This window comes from Grampus griseus, assembly GCF_964374135.1.
Source record: "Grampus griseus genome assembly, chromosome: 20".
Classification (NCBI taxonomy): domain Eukaryota; kingdom Metazoa; phylum Chordata; class Mammalia; order Artiodactyla; family Delphinidae; genus Grampus; species Grampus griseus.
Window position 1 is genome coordinate 2,403,985 of NC_139014.1, and position 21,558 is coordinate 2,425,542.

Sequence of the window (21,558 nt, forward strand, 5' to 3'; positions counted from 1 at the left end):
TAATTAATTTATTTTTGGCTGTGTTGGGTCTTCGATTCTGTACGAGAGCTTTCTCTAGTTGCGGTAAGCGGGGGCCACTCTTCATTGCGGTGCGTGGGCTTCTCGCTATTGTGGCCTCTCTTGTTGCGGAGCACAGGCTCCAGACGCGCAGACTCAGTAGTTGTGGCTCACGGGCCTAGTTGCTCCGTGGCATGTGGGATCTTCCCAGACCAGGGCTCGAACCCGTGTCCCCTGCATTGGTAGGCAGACTCCCAACCACTGTGGCACCAGGGAAGCCCCAGAGTTCCCTTTTTAAGGTGACCTCAACATGGGTCAATGACATCATGGTAGAATGCAGCTCACTAAAAGAAATTAGGTAAATCTGGGGGAGAAGCAGGATGGACTGTACTGGTAGCACTCTTAGAAGACATATAGATCAAGAACTTTCCTCTGTATTTCTCTGCACTTCTTAGTCTTCAAGCAGCTGGTTGAATGAAAATTATGACCCTGTAGTTTTCCTTGGCTAAAGGGAGGTGATCTCAGTGCTATTAAAATTGTGATCTTAAACTCTATTCGATACTCTATAATGGCCCATATGGGAAAAGAATCTAAAAAAAAAGAGTGGATATATGTCTATGTATAACTGATTCATTTTGCTGTACACCTGAAACTAACACATTGTAAATCAACTCTACTCCAATAAAAAATTTTAAAATATTGTGATCTTAGACCAAAGGGAAAAAAGAATCCACTTCTCCCAAGAGAAAAATGCAGTCTTCTTACTATCCCTCTTTTTTAATTATTAAAAGAGAATTTTCTGTGATTCAGTAGCTATTCAAGAGAATCATTACATTTTGGACATTTTCAAACATACTCAAAGACAGACATATAGTGAGCACCGTGTGTCCATCACTCAGCTTTGACAATTACTAGCTTATTTCACCTCTATCTCCACCCCACCCCACTCCCATATTATTTTGAAGCATATCCTAGAATCATATTATTCCACTTGGAGACATTTCAATATTTTTCTCTAAAATATAAGTGCAATTTTTAAACCTAACCAGAATGGAGCATGCATTTTGAAAAGGTGAGCCACATCCCTCAATTTCTTTGCCACTGCTGCCATATTTTTATTGTAAAGCGGTATTTTTAACACCCTGTGACTGCGTTTCCTTTTGATAAGACTCATGTATGAAGCCGCATGTAAACGAGGAAGGAGATGAGTACAGACGGGGGGCCCTCCCCGCCTCACCCTCACGCACACCCCCTGCTTTCACTGGGCCCCAGACCACAACGGGAGGGCCTTGGCTGTGCTTTGATTTTAGGTTCTTTCAAAAGCACAAAGTCAGCACCAAATGGTTAACGTGACTAAGCATATACTTCAGCTCGACCGGGTCTGGAAAAAGAACTTCAGTTCCGGGAAGCTGTAAGAAAACTCGGAGTGCTCTCATCCTTTGAAAATAGGACCTTTTCTGAATAGTGGATAGTGCTGCTCTGCACTCGCTGGTGTTTCTCCTTGGAACCTCCAGAGATTCTTGGTGTCCTTCGCTGATTCTTCATTTACATCTCATTCTCTCAAAATATTCTTACATAGGCTGCTTCCCGTTCTTGTTTCTCTGCCTGTCTCATTCAACTTTCTACTTCTCTGTTTGTCACTCACAGATTTTCATATCCCCCCCCACCCCCCGCCATCCCTCTCTGAAGCTCCATGTGCCTGCCTGAAATCTGCCAGGTGTTCCTTCAGCTTATCCCTAGCACATCTCAGGGCTGGAGCTCATTATCTACCTTCTCCCACCTCCCACCCCAACTGGCCTGACTTTCCTTTTTTACTTAATTTTATCTAGGTGGGGAAAAGCCAGATTGCTACCACTGTTACTACTACAGCTTAGCTTCTGGTCTTCTATACTTCTTATCCAGGAAATTACCAGAGCCTATAGATTTTGCCTCTGTGAAGTTTAAGCAACTTAAATTTATTAGCCAAGTTGCTGTGGTCTCTGCCTCTCATTTTTTGGGTCTAGTGCTTACTCTGCACCTGGGTAAGGCATGGGGTCCGGCTCTGAAGAGCTCGCCTTCTAGTGGAAGAGACGGGTGAGCAGGTGGGTTCAATCAATCAGTGTAAGAAGGAAGACGGAAGATAACGTGCAGAGTCCTGTGGCCACACAGATAAGGGACATTTATTGCATGTTTTTTATGGAAGGTTTCCTGGAGGAGAACACACTTGAGCTGAGTGTGTTGCAACTGACCAGGGGAGAAAGATGATAACACTTCAGGGAAAATATGAGCAAAGACCCAACAGCTTAAGCCACCAAGGTGTGTGTATGTGGGCCTGTGAGTGTGTATGCAGGTGTTATGTGTGTGCATGTGTACCACAGTTTCAAAACACCCTGCAGATAGTAGATTAATCTTGTTACATCATTTGTTTTTAAAACACAACATGGCATGATACTCCTCTACTAAAAAATAGATGACTTCTCTTCCTAAATCTGAAAATTAAAAATTGTTAGTTACAATCTTTCAGTCTTTCCGTGTCACAGCCTTTGAGACGCCACAATGTCCTTCTCGCCACACCGTGAGCTCCTCCTCCTCCTCCTCCTTGGAATCCTACTGTTGCCTTTTCATGTCTTATTATGGAAACATTGAATATATATAAAAAGAAGACATAATAGTATAATGAGCCATCACGTACCCTCAAATCCTACCATTTATCAAAGGACCACGTAAAATACTACTTCCTCTGTGAGACTGTATTTTCTCATTTCCCTTGCCTGATTTTCTCTCTCCCTCTTTGAACGTCCTGTGTATTCATGGTGTGATACTTTTACTGCACATCACACATGCTCTCTGATGTTACAGGAATTGGTTTGTCTTATTCTCTAGCTCTTTCAATACAGCAGTGACACTCCTTACGTTCGTATAAAAACCTGCGCACAGATGTTTATAAGCAGCGTTATTCATAATTGCCAAAACTTGGAAGCAATCAAGATGCACTTCAGTAGGTGAATGGATTAATGAACTGTGGTATATCCAGACAATGGAATATTATTCAGTGCTATAAAGAAATGAACTATTAAGTCATGAAAAGATATGGAAGAAGCTTAAATGCATATTACTAAGTGAAATAAGCCAATCAGAAAAGGCTATACACACACACACACACACATACACACACACACACACACACACACAGAGTATGATTCTAACTATATAATGTTCTGGAAAAGGCAAAACTATAGATACAGTAAACAGATCAGTGGTTGCCAGGGGTTGGGGGGAAGGAGGGATGAATAGGGGGAGAACAGGATTTTTAGGACAGTGAAACTGCTTTGTATGACACTGTAATGATAGATGCATAGTGTACATTTATCCAAACCCCTAGGATGTACAACACCAAGAGCGAGTGGGTGATGATGTGTCAATACAGGTGTGTCATTTGTAACAAATGCACCACTCTGGCGGGATGCCGCTAACGCGAGAGGCTCTGCATGTATGGGAACAGGAAGGTATATGCGAATCTCTGTACCTTCCCTTCAGTTTTGCTGTGAACCTAAAACTGCTCTCAAAAATTGAAGTCCTTTATAAAAAATATGGATTCTGAGGGTTTGCTCTCAGAGATCCTGATCCTATAGAGCTTAAACAATTCCCATAGTCAGTGGGAACCAAGAGAATACGGTTCACGATCGATGAGATGTTTGAAAATGTCATTTTCACATAAATAACACAGGAGGGGGAGAACAGAGATGGCATTTGAAGAAATAACCTGCCCACAGAGGGGACATTCTGTTTCGTTCCTATTTTAAAAATGTAAGCACAAACGTGGAAGGGAGAAAAGAAACTGCTATCCGGTGGGTACCTGCTGTGTGCTGGACTCCTTCCCGTAGGTTATGCCAACTAAATCTCTCAGCAGCCAGAGTCTCGTCTCCAGCTTGTCGCTGTGGAAACTGAGTTTCAGAATCATCCTCAGGGTCCCAGTGTTAAGTGGCACGGCGGGGACTTAAAACGAGCTCTTACGTATGCTCAGGGTTGAACTATTTCTACTCCATTCTGTGCTTTTTTTTAAAAAAAATTATGGTTGATATACAATATTATATTAACTTCAGATGTACAACATAGTGATTCAATATTTTTACAGACTACACTATTTAAAATTATTTTTGAAGACCTCAATACCAAAATTCAAAACAGCTGAGAAAAGAACAACAAATGTTCCGTCAACAAATACTGACGGTGTACAAGCCCTGGGCAAAATTGCTGCTGTAGCTGAACGTTTCTGGGTGAGACAGATAATAAATAAGTAATAAGTAGATTCAAAAACGAACACATAAATGCAGAAGTGATTCGAGATTGTGAGACAAGGTATGAGGAATATAAGTGGAAGACGGTCGTGGAGATCTATCTTAGGTAGAGTGGACAGTTTAAAATACTGGGAGTTGAGTGAAGTTGCATTGAATTCGTATTGTGTTTGAGATGCCGGCCTGTGGAAGCTGGCGGGTGTGGCCTGTGCTCCTTAAGTATGTCTGGGGAGGTCTGGGAAGGTTCTGTGGGGCGTGTGATAAACGGGCTGAAATCAGAAGGTTGAGCTCCTGTCCACAGGAGGGCTGGAGCCCCTGAGCCCAGGGACACGGAGGTAAAGCTGTCGTTTCAGGAGATTCATCTGCCGCCTTGAAATAAAAATGACTGCACGTTTTCAAATGAACTTTGCAGCTCTCCTTCTCTAAATTTTATGTAATTCCAAAGAAATCTGGCATCCTGGTGGAAGTCTCAGTGGTGGGTGAGATCCAGTGGTTTGGGGGAATTTTCTGTGTCCACTTCCGGGCCACTGTTGTTAAGCCAGCTCTCTCTCTGTTCTCCCTTCACTCTGCCCTGCTCTGTGAGCTGCCTTACATCTGACCATTGTGACTTAATAACATTTAATGACACTTCTCCGCCACCTTTAGTGCCAGCTACCCATGGAACTGAAGCCTAGATACAAGTGTGAAGGCAAGGGCAGCCAGGGTCTTCAGGTTGCCAGTTACTTGGCTGGAAATCCCATTCACGTGGGGAAACAGATTTTTAAAATAAATTTGGAGCCGGGAGCAAAGTCACCCCTTTGTAAAGCTGTGTCAATAATCGTAAACCCTCATAATCATGTTCCCGGACCCTTGGCCAGGCTGACAAACATTTAGGTGTCAGGAGAGCCTCCGGATTCCACCCCTCTGGTTTCTCTTGCTGTTTGGGTTGGCGCTGGAGCGCGATCTTCTGTTTTATGTAATAAGGCACATGAGAGAAGCCCTTTGTGCTTAGCTTCTCTGAGCGGTGCCCAGCAAGATGTCTTGTGTACCCCATCATTTTCGGTACGGTCAGAGCTGGTGAACATTTCTGTGGCTTGGTAAATATTTTCTAACTGCTGGCAAGGTTTTTTTTCTTTTTTTCCCCAGTGCCATTGGGGAAAGGCTTTGGTTTAAGATGAATTTTGCCAATACATGTGTGCAGTGGGACTACAATATTTTTGGAGAAAACAGGCATGGGTGTGACACAGGCTGATGTAATATGGTACCACATATGCTCCATCAGGCCAAGGAGGTTTTTACCCTTTGCAGATTGTGCCAATAAGAGGGCACAGCTGGTTGAGATCTGCAGACGTATACAGAATTCTCTCCTTCTGAGAAGGCTTGTTACTAGCATGTGACATAACATAGAGCCTATTTTCTGACGTATTTTTCATTTTTGCTTTTGAATGTCAAGCAAAAAGGCCACTTATCATAGTTGGCCACTTAGTTTTATTATTCACTTTGCTGCCTCTCCTTAATTTTTTTTTAACACAGTGTTAAATGTTAACAGTCAGGTGTTGGCAGCCTTGCCAAGGGGAACAGATTGCTTTGAAATAAACACAGCTGGAAACTGATCACATATTGTTTTCCTTTACTTTAAGAAATGAAAGAGGCATTTACAGAAAAGCTGGAGAACGCTGTGCTATCCAGAATTACTTTATAGATGTACTCCTCCAAGTCTGGTTAATGCTTAATGTCACACCTTGGTGTTCAAACAGACCCACTTCGACTCTCCCTTCCTGAAGTGGGAGTTTCCCTGGGAACGATAAACTTGCAGAGGTTTGGGGTGATCGGCACTGCAGGAGGGGTGGAGTCTTTGCAGCTCCGTTTTGCTCCGCTGAAGCGCCGTCTTCCGAGTAAAGCAGCCTTCTCTGGGGTTTTCTTCTGCTCGCTCTCGCAGCAGCCCTGAAACCCTTATTAGAGGTACCTCTGCTAGTCTTTTACGGGGCTGTTCTTCCAGTGATGGTCAAGTAAGTGAATTATGGAATGTTGGCGCGTGCCTTTGTGATTTTTGTTTTATTTACTGTTAAGAAATGAAGGCAGGGTGTTTTCTAATGGTGATTCAACTAGGTTTTGTGTCTGCTGGAGCTCTGTTTCTTGTTGTTTTTGTCAGAGGAGAACCAGGGGTCTTCTTTTCCCACACCTAGAAGACTTTATTGTTCTTTGGGTCATTTCTTTCTTTAGTCTCCGTGCCAGAAGTTTTCTCTCTTTCTTTTGCTATTTCTTCGTATAGATGTTTTGATGATTTGTTAGTTATAGCTTAATAGTCGATTGCTATTAATGAACTACGAATAATTAATTCCTATGGTGTAATAATTCACTGCTATATTAAAGTTTTTCAAAGGTGTTTTCCTCCATAAATAGGTATTTCTCTTGACATCCATCTTGTAAGAGTTGAGTTAGAAATGAAGAAGAGAGATGCAGGAACTTAAGAGTAACGTTTGCTTGCGGCTTGCGTAAATGGCATCTGGGGAGGCTTTTTTGCAGGAAAAATATATTTTAGTTTCATTTTGCTTCGTTTTATCTGGGAGAACTACAGGGTTGTATTTGTCCGGATTACCTGAATTCTCTGTCACCTGTGTTAGAATCTGCATGATGTTTAGACAAGTCAAACTCGTTCATTCTTCCTTAGAGTATCTCATTTAAAATAGCCTTCCCTATGTATTGCCTGAGGCCCATGGATGGGAATTGTTGGAATTAGGCCATTTATCTACTTGGATTCTCACAATCAGATCCAGCATAGTACAGCTCTGTGTATTGTCAATAACTAACTCAGTGACATGTGCTCAATGGCCATCTGAGCTCCAGGAATAGGAAGGGAAATGGTGAGTTTTGAATTTTTGTAAAACGCATAGGTAAGTCCAAATGAGGAGAGAACTGAGAAGACCTGTTACGATGAAGGTGGTTCTTTTTCTTTTTGAATTTTATTTTTTTATACAGCAGGTTCTTATTAGTTATCTATTTTATACACATCAGTGTATCCATCTCAATCCCTATCTCCCAATTCATCCCACCCATCCACCACTTTCCCCCCTTGGTGTCCATATGTTTGTTCTCTACATGTGTCTCTATCTCTGCCCTGCAAACTGGTTCATCTGTACCATTTTTCTAGATTCCACATATATGCATTAATATACAGTATTTGTTTTTCTCTTTCTGACTTAACGTCACTCAGTGAAGGTGGGTCTGAAAGGCTTTCTCTGTGTTGGTTACTGCCAAGCATGTTGCTTCCTGGCTTTGTGCAACTTGGCAGAATTGATCTAGATTTCTGGATTTTGAAGGCATAGAGAGAAAGATCACAATTATACATTACACTGGACTATGATAATATACCAATTCTGTTCCTGAGTTTCTAAATGTTTATTTATTTATTTGGGCTGTGCTGGGTCTTAGTTGCGGCACGTGGGATCTTCGTTGCGCCATGCATGCGGGATCTAGTTCCCCGACCAGGGATCGAACCCGGGCCCCCTGCATTGGGAGCGCGGAGCTTTACCCACTAGACTACCAGGGAAGTCCCTGTTCCTGAGTTTCTTAAATGACTCATTTTCTTTTATGAGACTGTGCAGCTTGTTTTTTTAAAATGATTATAATTTCATTGCTCTTTCATATGTGTTATCCCATGGTTCTCACATCAGTCCGATATGGTAGGCATTGATGTTACTACACCGTTTTATAGTTGAGGATATCAAGAGTCAGATGAAAAGTGACCCTGGAGGTCTCTTGGTGAGTGAAGGAACTGGATGTAATCTGGTTTTTTTGTTTTGTTTTGTTTTTTGCGGTATGCGGGCCTCTCACTGCTGTGGCCTCTCCCGTTGCGGAGCACAGGCTCCGGACGTGCAGGCCCAGCGGCCATGGCTCACGGGCCCAGCCGCTGCGCGGCATAGTGGGATCTTCCCGGACTGGGGCATGAACCCGTGTCCCCTGCATCGGCAGGCAGACTCTCAACCACTGCGCCACCAGGGAAGCCCCTGTAATCTGGTTTTTAAAAACTCATAACCCCGTACTCCCCTACCTCATTCTCTCTGGTCACCTCTAAACTTCATCCATTGTGGCACAGAGGAAAGAGTTCCCACCTGAGTGTTTGGAGGCCTGGATTCTGATTCTGACTGGGTCATTGCTGGCTCTCTGATGGTGAGCAGTCACTGAAGTCTTTGGATGTCATTTTCCTGCAAGAGGCTACAGAATATGACTTCTGCAGTTTCTATGCAGCTGCAGATCTCTACTCAGAGCCTTAAGCAGGGTGTGTGTCAGCTCTGTAGTGCTCCCTGCAACGTGGAGAAGAGGTGAGAAAGAATGTAAGCCCACGGGTGTTGTATCCAGCTCTGCTCTGGCGTTTCCTGCTAAGCATGAAGAGATACAGCATTAGATGAGGAAAATCCCGAGCCTTTACAAGACTGGATTCTCTTATCGCTTCCTGAGCCGTCATTTTTCAGTCTGTTCTTTTAAACCATCAACAAAAGTATTTGAGCGAAGCTCTCTTGTGGTTTCAGCCCGGAGATGATGAACAAACACATTATGTTCCCATCTTGCCCCCAAAGAAGTGACAGCCTCCTTGCATGGGCCCATCTCTTATCATAATCCTTTTTGGAATGGGGAAAAAGTAAATAAGTATTACCCTACCCTTTGCTTAGGTGTTTTAACTTACAGCAGGTGGTTGAGAAGAGGAAGGGGAGAACAGTGGGAAAGTATGTTTTATTCTACCTCCATGGTTAACTCTGTCAGCTAATCAAAGATCAATTTAGAAAACTCTGGTATACTAAGAGAAGTGTGGGTACATCTGACTGACATTATAAAGGAAAAAATCCTGTAACTAACACCGTCTACCATTACCATTGTTGTGTACAAGAAAATGAAGAAGAAGTTGGAATGCCGAACTCCCAGCAGGGAAAAAAGGGCAGGTCTTCCTGGGTAAAAAGGATTGGCAGCCTTATACTGACACTGCACCCTGCACTGGTGAAAAAGCGCATCCGTGATCTCAGTCTGCACTTGGGAGGCTCTGCTCAGCCTGGTGACTGGTGCGTGTCATTCACGGCCGTCCTGGTAGGAAGTGGAGTTCTGAATGTGGAAATGAGACCTGCGTTCCCAGTTCTGTCCTTTTTCTCTGCTGCAGTCTCTGTCCCTGCTCTCATGCTGTGATTCAGACCTTAACTTTATTCTTCCATCTTTCCAAACAGGCAAGAAGAGAAACCCTGGCCTTAAAATCCCAAAAGAAGCATTTGAACAACCTCAGACCAGTTCCACGTAAGTCTGGCAGGATCATCGCCTTAATCCAAATGCTTGCACTTTACAGATTTCCAGGGAATGGGAGTTCATTTTTGGACTGGTGAGCAATACCTTAACTATGGAGATAGCTGTTAGAAAGGAGAGCCCTTTAAAGGAGGAAGCCAAGTACTTACTGTTCTGAGACCCGAAAAAAAAAATCATAGTCGGTCAGTCGATATGGAATGGGTAGCTTTGAACTCATTGCTAGTTGGTTAAAAATTCTACAAATGCGTTCAGCAGATGGGGTCCTATGTAAATCCAAAAAGGTCACTGGACATGGACTTTTTGCCTTTTCTATATAGATCTGAGCAAACAAGCAAACCCCTGAGAGAACCACTACTATAAAATTTGGTTTGAGGTAGAAAGATGGTATTTGGTGAGAACTCAGCATCCTGCCACCCAAATCCTGCCCATATAAACAGAAGACAAGCATGAGACGAAGGACCACTCCTTTGTTAGCTGAGCCTTTGGCCCAGATCCCTAAGGGAGCCCGGGTCCCGGTGAAGCAGGGCACCCTCTCCTGGAGCCTCCACCTCGTCTCTTTGTCTCTCTGTTGGGTGGGGAGGGTATTTCCTGCCTAGCTGGGGGTATGACCACCTATCAAAGCATCTGCATGGGAGGAATGGAAATTCCAAGAAAAACAATTACAGCAGAGGTACCATAAAAGCACAGCAAGTACAATGAGAGGAAACTTAAATGTTTCAGGCTTCTGCTCATCTATAAAAAAGCACCTCCCTTTGTAGAGGTTTCCGACCTTAACCATGATCATTCCCTATCACACAGTGCACCCCTGGTGTTGGAATGTGCTAATAAAAATGATCATGTTCTGTAAGACTTTGGTCCTTGCATCTTATGCAACCACGTAAACACACTTTCCACTGAAGAACCTCTAGGGACGGAGCAGAGGGGAGGGCTGTTCTTCAGCGCCCTGGACTGTGGAGCCAAATTCAAGTGAGAGTGCTCCTTTCATGAGGATCTGCAGGAGGAATTCTTTCCATATCTACTACCAAGACTGGCGTTTCTTTCTTTTTCTCTTTTTTTTTTCTTTTTTTCGGTCCCTCTGGTTATTTTTCTTCCCTTGGACCTATGTAATTAGTAACTTTTCCTCTCTGATTGGTTTCTTCTCGTGAGCTTAGGATCAAACATGTGGCTTCCCTATACGGGACTTCAGGGGGTACACTTTTAAAACTTCATTTTGAAGTAATTGTAGATTCACAGGAGGTGGCAGAGAAATGTACAAAGTCCCCTGTACCCTTCCCCCACCTGTGTCCCCCACAATGTTAACATCTTACACAAACCTAGTATCACATCAAAACCAAGAAAGTGGTGTTGGTGCAAACCGCAGAACGTGTTCACATTTCACCAGCAATACAAGCCCTCGTGTGTGTGTGTGTGTGTGTGTCGCTCTGTGCAGTTGTATCACACGTGCAGCCTTGCATAACGACTACCGCAATCAAGATACCCGAGTGTGTGGCACTACAAGACCCTCTCCTTTTACTCCCCACCTCTGCCCCCACCCCTGCCGTCCCTAATCCCTGGCAAGCACTGATCTGCTCTCCTTTTCCATTTCATTACTTCTTGATTGTGGTGCACATGGAATCATGCGTCTCCGTTCTGAGACTGGCCTTTTTCATCCAGCGTCATTTCCTTGAGGTTCATTCACGTTATCGCATGTATCCATAGTTTATTCTCTGTTGTTGCTGACTGCCATTCCATGGTATGGATATACCACAGTTTGTTAAACCCTTTAGCCTTTGAAGGAGATACAAGTAGTTTCCAGTTGAGGTGTTATGAATACATCTGCTGTGAACATTCATGTGTAAGTTCTTGCATAGAAACAAGTCTCTGTTTCTCTGGGATATAGGTCCAGTAGTGCAATTACTGGGTCACATGGTAAGTCCACTTTTAGTTTTGAAAGAACTGCCAAGTATTTTCCAGGGTGATTTTAGCCATGTACATTCTTACCAAAAATGTATGAATGACCCACTTTCTCTGCATCCCTGTCAGCGTCATCACTGCTTTTCATTTTAGCCATTCTGGTAGATGTGAGATATCACTGAAGTTTTAATTTTTATTTCTCTAATGGCTGTTCAATACTTTTGGCATTTATTTCCCATCCCTATATCTTCTTTGGTGAAATGTCTGTGCACTTCTCTGCCTATTATGTAATCAGATTTTTTTTTTTTTATGTTGAGTTTTGAGAGTTCTTCATATATCCTAGATGCACAGAGTTTGTCAGGTATGTGATTCAAGAACATTGTCTCCCAGTCTGTAATGGGTCTTTTCGTCTATTTCTTTAAAAAAATTATTTATTTATTTATTTTTGGCTGCTCTGGGTCTTCGTTGCTGCGCGCGGGCTTTCTCTAGTTGCGTCGAGCGGGGGCTACTCTTTGTTGCGGTGCGCGGGCTTCTCATTGCGGTGGCTTCTCTTGTGGAGCACGGGCTCTAGGCATGCGGGCTCAGTAGCTGTGTCACGCGGGCTCAGTAGTTGTGGCTCACGGGCTCTAGAGCGCAGGCTCAGTAGTTGCGGTGCACAGGCCTAGTTGCTCCACGGCACGTGGGATCTTCCCGAACCAGGGCTCGAACCTGTGTCCCCTGCATTGGCAGGCCGATTCTTAACCACTGCGCCACCAGGGAAGCCCTCGTCTTTCTATTTTGATGAAGTCCAATCTATCAGTTTTTCCTCTTATGTGTTATGTTTTTGGTGACAAGTTTAAGAACCCTTTGCCTAGTCCTGGGTCCTACAGATTTTCTCCTATGTTTTTTCTAGAAGTGTTTTAGTTTTACATTTTAGATTTAAGGCTATGTTACATTTCGAGTTTAATTTTTGTACAAGATGTGAGGTTTAGGTTGGGCTTTATTTTTTTTTGCCAATGGATTTCTGGTTGCTCCAGCGCCATCTGCTGAAAAGGCTATCCCTCCTCCACTGAATTGCTTTTGCGCCTTTGTCAGATATTAATTGGGCGTATTTGTGTAGATCTGTTTCTGGGTTCTCCATTCTGCTCCACTGGTCTCTGAGTCTGTTGCTCTGCCAGTCTGTCATACTGTCTTGATTCCTGCGGCTACACAGTAAGCCTTCACATTGGGAAAAGTGATTCCTTGCACTTTGTTTTTCTTTTTCAAAACTATTTTGGTTACTCTAGGGCTTTCCTCTTTTCATGTTAGTTTTAGAATAAGCTTGTCTATGTCTACAAATAAACTTGCTGGGATTTTTGGTAGGAATTGCGTTTAACCTATAGATCAGTTGAGCGAGCATTGACATCTTTACTGCACTCAGTCTTCCAGTCCATGAATGTGGTAAATTTCTCCAAGCATTTAGATTTTCTTTGATTTCGTCCAACAGTATTTTATAGTTTTCATCACACAGATTCTCTCCATCAGGCTTTGTGAGGATTTATACCTAAGTGTTTCCTTTTTTTGAAGCAATAAAAATTGTATTCCACTTTTGATTTGCATTTGTTTATTGTCAGTATTTAGAAATGCAATTGGTTTTTGAGTTGACTGCATACCCTGTGACCTTACTAAAACTCAATTATTAGTTCCAGGAGCTTTTTTAGTAGATTACTTAGAGTTTTCTGTGTAGATAGCCATACCTTCTGCAAAAAAGACAGTTTTATTTCTTCCTTTCCTGTTTTTTTTTTTTTAACCTTTATTTTCTTACCTTATTTTAGTGGCAAGGATATTTAGTACTATGTTAAATAAGATTGGTGAGAGCAGGCTACCTCGCTTTGTCTCCCATCTTAGAGGGAAAGCATTCAATCTTTCACCATTAAGCATGATGTTAAGTCCTCATAGATGTTGTTTATGAGGTTGAAAAAATTCCTCTCTGGTCGAAGTGTACTCAACATTTTTATCATGAATGTGTGTTGAATTTTGTTGAGTGTTTTTTTTGTGCATCAATTGATGTCATCTTGGAGTTTTCTTCTTTGTCCCTTTGATATGGATTACACTGACGGATTTTTAAAATATCGAACTAGCCTTGCATACCCCCCAAAAATCCCACGTGGTTGGGATATACTACTTTTTTTATACATTGTTGGATTTAATCTCCTAAAATGTGAAGATTTTTGTGTCTTAAATTCATGAGAGATGTTGACCTGTAATGTGTGTGTGTGTGTGTGTGTCTGAGCTATTATGTTCTGGTTTTGGTATTTAAGGTAATACTGACCCTATAAAATGAGTTGGTAAGAGTACCTTCTGTTTTCTGGTAGACATTGTATAAGATAACCGGTAATTCTTAAAAAAATGTTTTTGAGCTATAACTGACATATAATATTAGTTTCAGTTTCAAAATAATGATTCGGGACTTCCCTGGTGGCGCAATGGTTGAGAGTCTGCCTGCTGATGCAGGGGCCGCGGGTTCATGCCCCGGTCGGAGCCTGTGCTCTTCAACGGGAGAGGCTGCAGCAGTGAGAGGCCCGCGTACCGCAAAAAAAAAAAAAAAAAAAAAAAATTCCCCCAGGGAAAAAAAGTGGGCTTATATATTCCTTTTTTTGGAGCTTTTAAATTACCAATTCATTTTTTTTAATAGTTATAGGGCAACTCAGATAATCTATTTCATTGTGGCTAAGTTTTGGCAGTTTGCAGTTTTCAAGGAATTTCTTCTAAGTTGTTGAATTTATGAAAGTAAAGTTGCTCATAGTATTTCCTGATTATTCTTTTAATGACTGCAGGATATACTGAGATATCCCCCTCTTTTTTTGCTGATATTGATAATTTGTGTCTTCTTTCTTTTTATCTGTGTTGGTCTTGCTAGAGGTTTATCAATTTTTATTGAATTTTTAGAAGAGCCAACTTTGTTTTCTTTATTTTCCTCCTTTCAATTTTATTGATTTCTGATTTTTTTCTTTGACTTTTCAAATTGACAACGTTATTGAGATAATTGTACAGTCACATCCAGTTGTAAGAAACAATATAGAGAAACTTTATATTCTCTGCCCAATGGTAACATTTTGTGAAACTATAGTATTATAAGCTCAATTGATATTGACAGTGATACAATGTACCCATCTTATTCAGGTTTTCCAGTTTTACTTATATTCACTAGTACGTGTGATGTTAAATTTCTGTACCATTTTTGTCACCTGTGTAGGTTCATGCATTCACCACTACAGTCAAGAAACTGGTTCTGAAACCAATAGGATCCCTAATGTTGCCCTTTTATAATCATGACTGCCTTCCCTCCTCACCTCTCCCAATACTGTTTCTCACTCCTGGCAACCACTAATCTGTTGTCTATTAATTTTTCTCATTAAAAAATATTATTATATAAGTGGGATTATAGTGTGTAACCTTTTGGGATTGGCTTTCGCCACTCCAGCATAATTTCCCGAAGATTGATCCATGCTGTATACATACGTTGCTCCTTTTAATCGCTGAGTAGTATATCTTGCTGAGTTATGCGTGTACATTTGTAAGTGTGCGTGCAGACAGCAGAGCTTAACCACTCACCTATTGAAGACATCTCGGCTGATTCTAGTTTTTGGCTGTTGTAAGTAAGTCTATGAACAATCATGTACAGGTTTTTGTGTGAACATAAACATTTAGTTCTCTGGGAGGAAAATACCCATTAGTGGAATTGCCGGTGGCAGTGCGTGTTTAGTTTTTAAGAGATTGCCCAACTGTTTTCCAGAGTGGCTATATTATTTTGCATTTTCACTGGCAATGTATAAGTGATTCAGTTTCTCTACAACCTGTCCAAGATTTGGTGACGCCACTATTTTTTGTTGTAGCCATTTGAATGGTGTATTGATATTTTTCTGCTCTTTATCATTTCCTTCGGGATATATTTTCATATCCACTTTCCAGCTGTCTTTTATTCCTTCCCTTTAAAATTTGCTAGTCTTCACCTTCTAATTTATATTAATTTTCTGGGTTTTTTAAATGAATTTTTGAAAACCACCATAAATCCTTGCTTGGTATAAAGAAGTGAATAAAAACCTATGCAAAGGTAAAAGTAGTTTCTTTGTTGTCTTTCCCTCATGTGGTAGAATAAGCCTTGAATGTACTTTTCTGTTTCATCCTGTAAAGCCAAGGTCCCTTCATGGCTGTAGACTGTCCCACGTTAGCTCATGGACAGGATTATTGCTGTTGTTGTTGTTATTATTATTTTAATACTGAGGCTGAAATATGTACTCCTAAAGAAGAAGCTTCCTCATTTTGAGTTTTTCTTGGCAATTTTGTGAGGTTGGCTTGGTAACTCTTGCCATTTATATAGACCCTGCCGCCTTCTGCTGAACTACACACAAATAAATAGACCGGGACAGAGCCCCATTCTTTTTAGGGCCGCGTGTGTGGTCTCTTCACTTGAGTTTTTTCTTTGAGTCACTGATGCCAATGTGTCTTTGACTCAGGTTTCTGGGCTGTTCCCTCACTTGATTGGCAGCAACTGATTCTAAATCGATTCCATGCTAGTCAGTATTCTTTCACTTAATCCTTACAAGAAACTCAGAGGCAGTTGTTATTCCTCTCACTTCATAAGTGAGAAGACAGACCTATACAAGGGTCAGGGGCCCTGCTCAAAGCAGTTGGGCTCCAGGAGCCCAGGTTCTGGTGCTGGAATGCCTGGCTTCCCATCTGATATCTGAACTTCCCCAGCTGGATATCTTAGGCGAGTTACCTAACCCTTCTAAGCCTTAGTTCCCCCTTGTGAAAAACGGGAACAAACACTGATGGAGTTGCTATGGGGATCAGATGTCACAGTCCATATTCAGGGTCAAGTTTAGTGCATTTTCAAATGCAATTTCTCAATGAATGTCGCTCTAAGTGGTGTTGTTATTATCATTATTATTTCACTTAATAAGTGGAAGAGGTGGCATACGAACTGAGGGTTCTCTGACCTCAGGCATGCGCTCTTAGCCACACGTTACACTGCTCGTGACTACAGCCAGATAGCCCGTGGCTATCCATCAGAGGCGGGATCTTTTACTTCTGCAGCTGAGAAGACTTCGTGGTGTCGCTCTGTGTTCCAGTGTCACCATCTCCTTGATGATATCTCTTAAATTATTTAGTCTGTTTCAATGTCAATTCTTCACATTAAAATAGAGCCAACACCTCTAAGAGTTGTGAAAATTAAAGAACATATTTGATGTAAAGGGTCTCACATGGTCTCTGGCCCACGTAGATGCTTAATAAATATTATCATTAGGTAATAAGTACACATTGTTATTAATAAACATTATTATAGGTGAATAATAATTATAATAGTAACCAGTAACCTCATTACTCATGTAAAATTATAAATAAATATTTTAATAAACCGGAGCTGGTTGTTTATATAAAAAAGTAATAGCAGGTGACCTTTGGAATACCTTTGGCCTTCCAGGGTTAGGAGTTTCATAATAAGTTTGGTTCTTTCCCCAGAACACTGAAATAGTGAATAAGCAACAGAGAATGTCCACACACAGTTTAAACCTCCTGCACAGACTTGGTGCCCCAGGCAAATGGATATGCCCAGCCCTGGACAGGATACAGTGTCAACTAACCCAATACAAGCTGTCCATTTCAGTCCATCATTTGATGCTTTTGGCAGACTCGCTGAGCCTGTAGGCCTCATGGCGGGTGGGTGGTCATTTTCATTAGAGGAGGCCTGGGTGTGGGGGAAGTTTTCTCTGATTCAGTCAGACTTGGATTGAATCATAGCTTCACCGCTTGGGAGCAAGTTAGCTCAAGGTGACACCAAACAGGTTTTGATCTGGAATATGGGAACAATGACACTTTTAGGTAGGTGTGTGTGTGTGTGTGTGTGTGTGTGTGTTTTAATGATAGGAGAAGCGGGTAAAGCACTTAGCCCAGTTTTCAGCCTCTACCCCCTTCTCCTTAGGTCAAGGCTGAGACTTGGGGGACATGAGTTTTATTTTCAGCTCTGTTGAGGACTGTCTGTTCAGCATATCACTGAATTTTTCTGGGTTTCATTTTTCTCCTTCTGGAAAATGGCGTGAAACCCTCCTGTGAGGTAAAGTTGTCATGCAATGTTAGAATAAAGCTGGAGTCAGCAAACTTTTTGTGCAAAAGACCAGATAGTAGATATTTGGGGCTACCCAGGCCACCATGGCCTCTGCCGAAGATGCTTTGTCGTTTGTTTTTTCCAACCCTTTAAATGTGTACAATTCACCCACAGCTGGGTCATGGACTGTAATTTGCAGAGCCCTGGTATGAATACTGGAATGTCAGACCTGGAGGAGGTCTCACCCAGCACTCGCGCTGGACGGCAAGCACGTGGACGTAGCCCCAAATAACTAGTGACCTTTTCTGTTACTTCATTCTTTTTAAAAGGAAGGGTCCGAACAATTGCAAAGGATTTTTTACTGTTTAGATTAGTCACATGTTTCAAATAATATTTGTCTTTATATCAAAGTTCCATTGCAATTACTACAAATTGTGACAACTAAAGAAAAAGAGCTTTGGAGGTTTTAAGAGTGAGAAATCAGGTTTTCAGAAATTTATTCCTTGGAAAGTGTTTCTGAAGAAAAATCCCCTGCTCAGAAACACAAGATATATGAAAACATCACTGCCGTGTGTGTGTGTGTGTGTGTGTGTGTGTGTGTGCGCGCGCGCGTTTTCCTCTTTATCCCTCCCTCTCAGTCCTGGTTTTAAGTTACTATAGAAAAACTTTATTTTAGGTTTTCTATACGTTTCAAAGAGATTTTTAAGGTGAGGGAAGGCTTGCCATGAAAACAGATTCACGTGTGTATCTGTGTTTATGTTCCTACATTTTACTTATTGTTTTATTTAGTCACTTTCAGCAGGAGGGGTAGAATTATAATATATTAGCGATGGGGAAAATTGTCATTGGCCAAGGATTTTTTTCTCTCTTCCTTTCTTCGTCCCTTGTATTTTTCTGTATAATTCTGACCTGGAACGTCCCCTTGGGGACACCTGCATTTCCACCCTTTTTGGTCGCCCTTTGTTCAGGCAACACCGGGATTCTTTTTGTCTTTAGCCTCCTATCGCTTTATTCGTTTGATCATATTAACAAGTTTGTTATGCTGTGTTTGTTATGTGTGTTTTGTTTGTTGTATGTTATGCACAGCCAAAGCCAAATATCTTTCTCGTACATGGACTGTTACCAGCCAAGGTAGCAGTGAAGCAGGGGAAATAAATACACATGAGAAGACTCTGTTTTCTCTAATGGAGACATAAAAGCAGCGAACCTCAGCTGCTGAGATGACCCCTGGGTAGTGAGTACACTATGTATAGAAGAAATATCACAACTGGGTATGCCAGCCTGGTAGAACAGAAAGGATTCTGACCTGAAAATCAGGAGGCCTGGGTTAGTCGTGACCTTGGGCAAGTCACTTTACCTGTCTGGACCTTTGTTCCATCTTAAAGGCAGGGTTAGATAGATTTGGAATTCCTGTGACCTATGAATTCTGTGAGTTAAAAGAACCGTATTGGGCTTCCCTGGTGGCGCAGTGGTTAAGAGTCCGCCTGCCGATGCAGGGGACGCGGGTTCGTGCCCCGGTCCGGGAAGATCCCACATGCCGCAGAGCGGCTGGGCCTGTGAGCCATGGCCGCTGAGCCTGCGCGTCTGGAGCCTGTGCTCCGCAACGGGAGAGGCCACAACAGTGAGAGGCCCGCGTACAGCAAAAAAAAAAAAAAGAACCGTATTATTGTTTCTTTTTGTTAAGACAGTTGTGGAAAAAGTGGTGGGATAACTGGGCACATGGATGCTCTCGGATGAAAGAAGATCTGGTACTTTTACTTCCTTATAAGAATATAATTACTTATACAGGGGCTTACTAGAGTAGTGTAATTATCCACATAACTATATATATATGACTCACAGTTATTGAATATTTACTGTATGCCAAGGATTCTGCTAAGCATGTTACTTAGAATATCTCATTTAATACCCACTGCTACTCCACGAGGTAGTGTACTAATATCTTTGTATTAAAGAAGAAACGGGGGCTTCCCTGGTGGCACAGTGGTTAAGAATCTGCCTGCCAGTGCAGGGGACATGGGTTCGAGCCCTGGTCCAGGAAGATCCCACATGCCGCGGAGCAACTAAGCCCGAGCGCAACTACTGAGCCTGCGCTCTAGAGCCCGCGAGCCACAACTGCTGAGCCCGCAAGCCACAACTACTGAAGCCCACGCGCTCTAGAGCCTGCGAGCCACAACTACTGAGCCCATGCGCCTAGAGCCCACGCTCTGCAACAAGAGGAGCCACTGTAATGAGAAGCCCGTGCACCGCGAGGGAGAGTAGTTCCCGCTCACCTCAACTAGAGAAAGCCCGCACAGAGCAACAAAGACCCAACGCAGCCAAAAATAAATAAATTAAAATAAATTTTAAAAAGAAATGGAAGTTCAGAGATTAAGTGATTTAAATGCAAATGTATTTTATTCCAAATCCCACACTATCAACCCCTTTATGCTGCTTTATTTTACCCATGAGCTTTCACCTTATTCCTAAGGAAAGATCTCTCCAGTCGCATCTGATTTGGGAAGGTCGTATTTGGCTAAATGTCTCATGTTTTTTTTCCTCCCCTTCTCTTTCTTAGGCCACCTCGAGATTTAGACTCCAAAGCTTGCATTTCTATTGGAAATCAGGTGAGAAAAATCATGTCTGCCAGTTAATATCGTGACCATTTTACATGGATGCTTTCCAACTGGCCAACGAAAAAACTGTATTTTCTGTAACATGCTGTCAGGGGCGGTGGGTCAATAAAGTCTGAATGTAAACGGAAGTGGTCTGTGGAGCTCTTGCTGTTTTGAATGTCGAACTGAAATCGGGCTGTTGTGGTCCTGAGGGAAGGTATTTGAAGCGAGTAGATGGTGCTCTTTGGGGTAGATTCGTTGAAGTCCAGGCCTAGATCTAGCTGCCATCAGCCAACAAACGAGGGGCAGGGCTAAAGAACCCCGGTGCAGAGTTCGCCTTCACCGAGCGATGTGGAGGCTCAGTTGGAGCTGGATGTCTGTACTGCCCGTGATGAGCAGGTGCAGTAGGGTCTACCCATCTCCCATGCACTTCTTGCTTTCAGTAGCTGCTTGGAAAAGCTTCTAGACCAGAAAGTTCTGGACTAGAAAGAGCCCCTAGAACGCTGGGAGAAACTAGAGAGAGGACAAGGTAGCCTGTGTCCAGTTTATTTCCCTTTTTCCTATTGTATTCTTACTTTTCTCTCCTGCAGAACTTTGAGGTGAAGGCGGATGACCTGGAGCCTATAGTGGAGCTGGGCCGGGGGGCGTATGGGGTGGTGGAGAAGATGCGGCATGTGCCCAGCGGGCAGATCATGGCGGTGAAGGTAGAGTTCCCCTTCCCCAAACGTTTTCCATCCCTGATTTATGTGTTTGTCCATCTCAAGCACAAACCAGCTCTCTTCATATAAGCAAAACAATCCTCCGTGGGGTGAAACAGAAAAGCTTATTCATAGGGAACAATATTCCCCTCCAAATATGTGAAATATGCTTCCTTGGCATGAGTTACATCAACCAGGTTTTTTTAACTGATAAATCCGACACCTCCTTTTAATTTTTTGTGCAACCACCGCATCATCATCACACGTCAAAGAATCAATAATAGCTCTTCAACGTCATCTAATAGTTGTTGCTGTTTTTTCTCCTGCTGGTTTTTCAAATCAGAATCCAAACAAGAGCTCACATATGGCATTTGGGTTTTGTGTCTCGCAAGTGTCTTTTTAACCCTTATTCTGTTGCTTTTAAAGAATTGTCCCTGAAAATCAGGAAACCCGAACTGGGGGAGGAAATTGTCTCCGTTTGTGGGAAAAAGGAGGGTAAAATCATCTTGAGCAAATTTGCATAGCTTTTGAGCTATAAAAAGAAATTTAGAATCATTGCAAATTTCTTGAGTAGATGTTGGAAGGACCTTGGAGAATGACCAACGTATTAATTCTAGATGAACTGTTAGGAATGTGGGTGGTCAGATGACTGGGATGCCTCTTTTTTTGGAGAATGGAGATATCTTTCCCTTACCTTGTAGATTTTTCAGTTTCTTCTTCTGCAGGCTCTTTGCTACATAGGCAAAAAATGTGAAAGCCTCATGATACTA

The 21,558-nt window shown here is 42.4% G+C and overlaps 1 protein-coding gene across 12 annotated transcripts in view; it reads left to right on the forward strand.

The window, feature by feature from the left end:
- The window catches only part of MAP2K6 (mitogen-activated protein kinase kinase 6), a 132,564-nt gene that overhangs the window by 79,825 nt on the left and 31,181 nt on the right, over positions 1-21,558 (forward strand). For 9 of the 12 annotated variants that reach the window (XR_014298302.1, XR_014298303.1, XM_082678590.1 and 6 more), the window contains exons 2-4: positions 9,464-9,530; positions 20,054-20,102; positions 20,681-20,794. Coding sequence is in view for 10 of the 12 variants with exons in the window: in XM_082678590.1 (XP_082534716.1) it covers positions 9,464-9,530; positions 20,054-20,102; positions 20,681-20,794 (230 nt within the window). In the remaining 2 variants the exon portion in view is untranslated. The other 3 variants (XM_082678597.1, XM_082678592.1, XM_082678591.1) reach the window with 3 other exon arrangements.